Source organism: Malus domestica, chromosome 15 (genome assembly GCF_042453785.1).
Source record: "Malus domestica chromosome 15, GDT2T_hap1".
In the NCBI taxonomy this organism is placed as follows: domain Eukaryota; kingdom Viridiplantae; phylum Streptophyta; class Magnoliopsida; order Rosales; family Rosaceae; genus Malus; species Malus domestica.
This window is the reverse complement of record NC_091675.1, coordinates 26505499-26508376: the sequence shown is the minus strand read 5'-3', so window position 1 is coordinate 26508376 and position 2878 is coordinate 26505499. Positions and strand designations below refer to the sequence as shown.

General features: G+C 45.2%; 1 protein-coding gene across 1 annotated transcript; it reads right to left on the bottom strand.

Moving 5' to 3' along the window:
- Positions 1 to 254: 254 nt before the first annotated feature.
- Positions 255 to 2672, bottom strand: LOC103401469 (probable indole-3-acetic acid-amido synthetase GH3.1). Its single transcript, XM_008340174.4, has 3 exons — positions 2275 to 2672; positions 2090 to 2191; positions 255 to 1880 (listed from the first exon to the last, which is right to left on the bottom strand). The coding sequence occupies exons 1-3, from the start codon at positions 2592 to 2594 to the stop codon at positions 503 to 505; spliced, it is 1800 nt and encodes a 599-aa protein (XP_008338396.3). The 5' UTR covers positions 2595 to 2672; the 3' UTR covers positions 255 to 502.
- Positions 2673 to 2878: the final 206 nt, after the last annotated feature.

Here is a 2878-nt window from a genome sequence, read left to right as displayed (position 1 = left end):
TTTTATGTAACGAAAATTGAATTTCAAGGGCTAAAGTCATATTTTTCAGTTATCAAAATAACCTAATTATGCACTAAATTCTATGCAAATAAATCCCACATATTATCATAAAATAAACAATTGCACACACATGAAACACCAAATGCATTTTTACAAAATTTGACAGGAACATGAGAGACAGAGAGCTACTACACTTTTGCAACGTCTTTTTTACTCAACGTTAAGAAAGATGATCGGTCCCAAAGCAAAGCAAAGACAAGACAAACAAACATATCTATATATATCAGTGATGATTACATATCACCCATTGAAATACCCACAGATTACTTCGACTTATTGCAGACACAAGAACGACTTCAATTGAAACCAAAAGTAAACCAAATAAGGGACACTTTTAAAAGCTATAGCTAGCTATAGGATCATGCTTAACAAAGGAAAATAAAAGCTATAGCCACCACAACATTTTTTTTTTCCACCTATTTGTACTCATGCAACGTTCAGCTTAACAACGTTGCTCTGGGGTCCACTGCGGTGCATTTGGGCTAAAGTGCACCGAAACAACCCTAGAGTCAAGAAGTTCCATGATGGGGGAGAAATTCACACACCTTGGTGCCTTGTACTGATTGATAGACGCACCTCTAGAGATTGCATAGTCCATAAGCTCCTCAAATGTGCCATTTTTCACCACCCTTATCTCGAGTGGTCCAATTGAGTTGTCAGCCACCCTGCCTTGTCTGTACACCGAGTTCAACGACTCTTCCATGGCTAAACAACACTTGTCCAGAACCTCGTGATTCGGGGAATTATTCGCCGGGTCCTTCACCAACAATTCCCAGTAAATCACATAATGCCCCGGAATTGTCTTTGTGTCCGCATAGCTTGTGTACTCAACTACGGTGGTGTTGAACTCTCGCAACAACACCGAGGCATTGTCAATGGCCTTCTGCAGCTCAGCCTCATCCGTCTTGTCAGAGTCGATGCTCAACAAAACGTTCTTTCTCCTCACAAACCTAAACTGCGGCGCGGCGTTGTGGTAACCGGTGACCTCGAGAACATCTCCCACCCGGTAACGACACAGTCCGGCGTAGGTTGTTATGACGAGCTCGTACTCCTTCCCAACTTCGAGATCAGCAAGGTCGACAAGGCGGGGAGGGGAGTGTCTGGACAGCGGAGGAGCGGAAGGGTCGTGCGGGATGAACTCGAAGTACGCCATGTTCGGCATAATTGTGTAAGATACCTCGGACGGCTTGCACATTGGCTTGAGGTTGAGTCCGAAGTAACATTCGGACGATGCGTACATGGTACACGCCATCGGCAAGCCATTACTGTAGTATTCAAGCAGAGGAATGTACTGTGCCATTGCACCGGTGACAATCACGTCGAGGTACTTTGTGTTAGGCCAAACCCTTGTGATTATGCCTTCCCAGTTCTCCCCACAACACTCCTTTGTGATGAAATCTGCTAGCTCGAGGTCCGGTTTCAATATACCGGACATTGTTTCGCGGAGAGAAGGGTCTGTGATTTTAGGGTTTAGGGTTCCGTTGCAAATGTCAATTGCTAGTTGTTGCCAGTTGAGCTGGAGGAACCGAATCGCTCTTAGTAGGCCGGAGGCAAACACGGCGCCTACTCGGAGGACTTGTTGGCGCATGACGAGGCCGCAGACCATTTGGGTGTACATACTTTGGAATGAGTCGGGGCAGAGAATGGCCTCGTTCGGGCTGGTTAAGACATTGTAAGGGTCAATTGGCCTGGTCTTGAAGTGCTCACTCTTGTAGTAGCTTGTCAGCACCGGACGTGCTACGAGTCCTCCAGGCGTCTTGGTCTCAGCCTTGATGAACAAGAAGTAAAGCCCCTTTCCCTTGTCAAGGTCCGGCACGTAACTGTCACATAAAATTCGATTTCATCATAAATTAGTACATCACTCTAATTTAATGAACAAAAAATAAATACAATTTGCTTTAGTGAAAAATAAAAGCAGTCCCATTTATGATTCTTAATTAGAGTGACACAAAGCAGAGATCTAAGGTTAGATTTTCTTTTATAATCAACATAAATAAATAAAAATAGTGAAGGGAGAAGGGAAAATTACAGGTTCATCACTGGCTGAAGCAAGCTGTATAGTAGTGTACGACGGTCCAACTCTTCATGGATTGTAGGCATCAATTTTCGTTCACCAGCTGAAGTCCCAGAACTGCATGCAAATTTACAAATATTAATTAATTTTTCGTACTTTAAATATCCCAATAAATTTTAAGCAAATTTTTTAATACATACCTAGTGAGAAACTCAGAGATGGGGTGAGAGCTCAAGATGGGAGAGCGGTCACCATTAGCAATACGTTGGATCTCCGGCTGAAGATCCTCGTACGTAACAACCGGGACTTTGGACTTGAACGAGTTCCGGTCGGTCGCACCATCGAGGCCGAATCGTTTGAGGTACTCGGTCTCAGCGTTACGACTCAGAATCTCGCTCAGAACCCTCTCCTGCACCAAGTCCGTGTTCTTGGTCGTCTCCTCTATGAACTGAAGCGCCTTGGCGTCCTTCTCGGTGGCCGGTGGGCCCAGGGGGGAGGATATCACTGAATCGACGGCCATGATTGACTTGATCTGGGACTGTTACTGAAAAGCTTGATTAATGAAATGAGAGAGGTTGCTGTGGTGTTGGGAGCTGATGGAGGAGGTGGGTTTATATAGGGAGCTCGTGTTTGGTTCATTTCTTTGTGCCACGTAAGATTCCACGTCATCGTATCCACGTGGACAACCAGACCAATTGTTTGTTGGACGGACGCTGACGGATCCTAGTTGGTCAGACCGGACATAGGAAATACTTTCGTCTCAGAGGGTGTTGAGTCTAGAGGGGACATGTGGGCCCAGTACAC

Bases quoted from the DNA above. Each gene is read 5' to 3' on its own strand.
- LOC103401469 (XM_008340174.4), bottom strand. From the start codon at position 2,594: ATGGCCGTCGATTCAGTGATATCCTCCCCCCTGGGCCCACCGGCCACC. The intron at 2,192-2,274 runs GTATGTATTAAA...ATTTGCATGCAG, and splicing joins ATCTCTGAGTTTCTCACTAG to TTCTGGGACTTCAGCTGGTG. The intron at 1,881-2,089 runs GTAATTTTCCCT...TTTATGTGACAG, and splicing joins CTTCAGCCAGTGATGAACCT to TTACGTGCCGGACCTTGACA.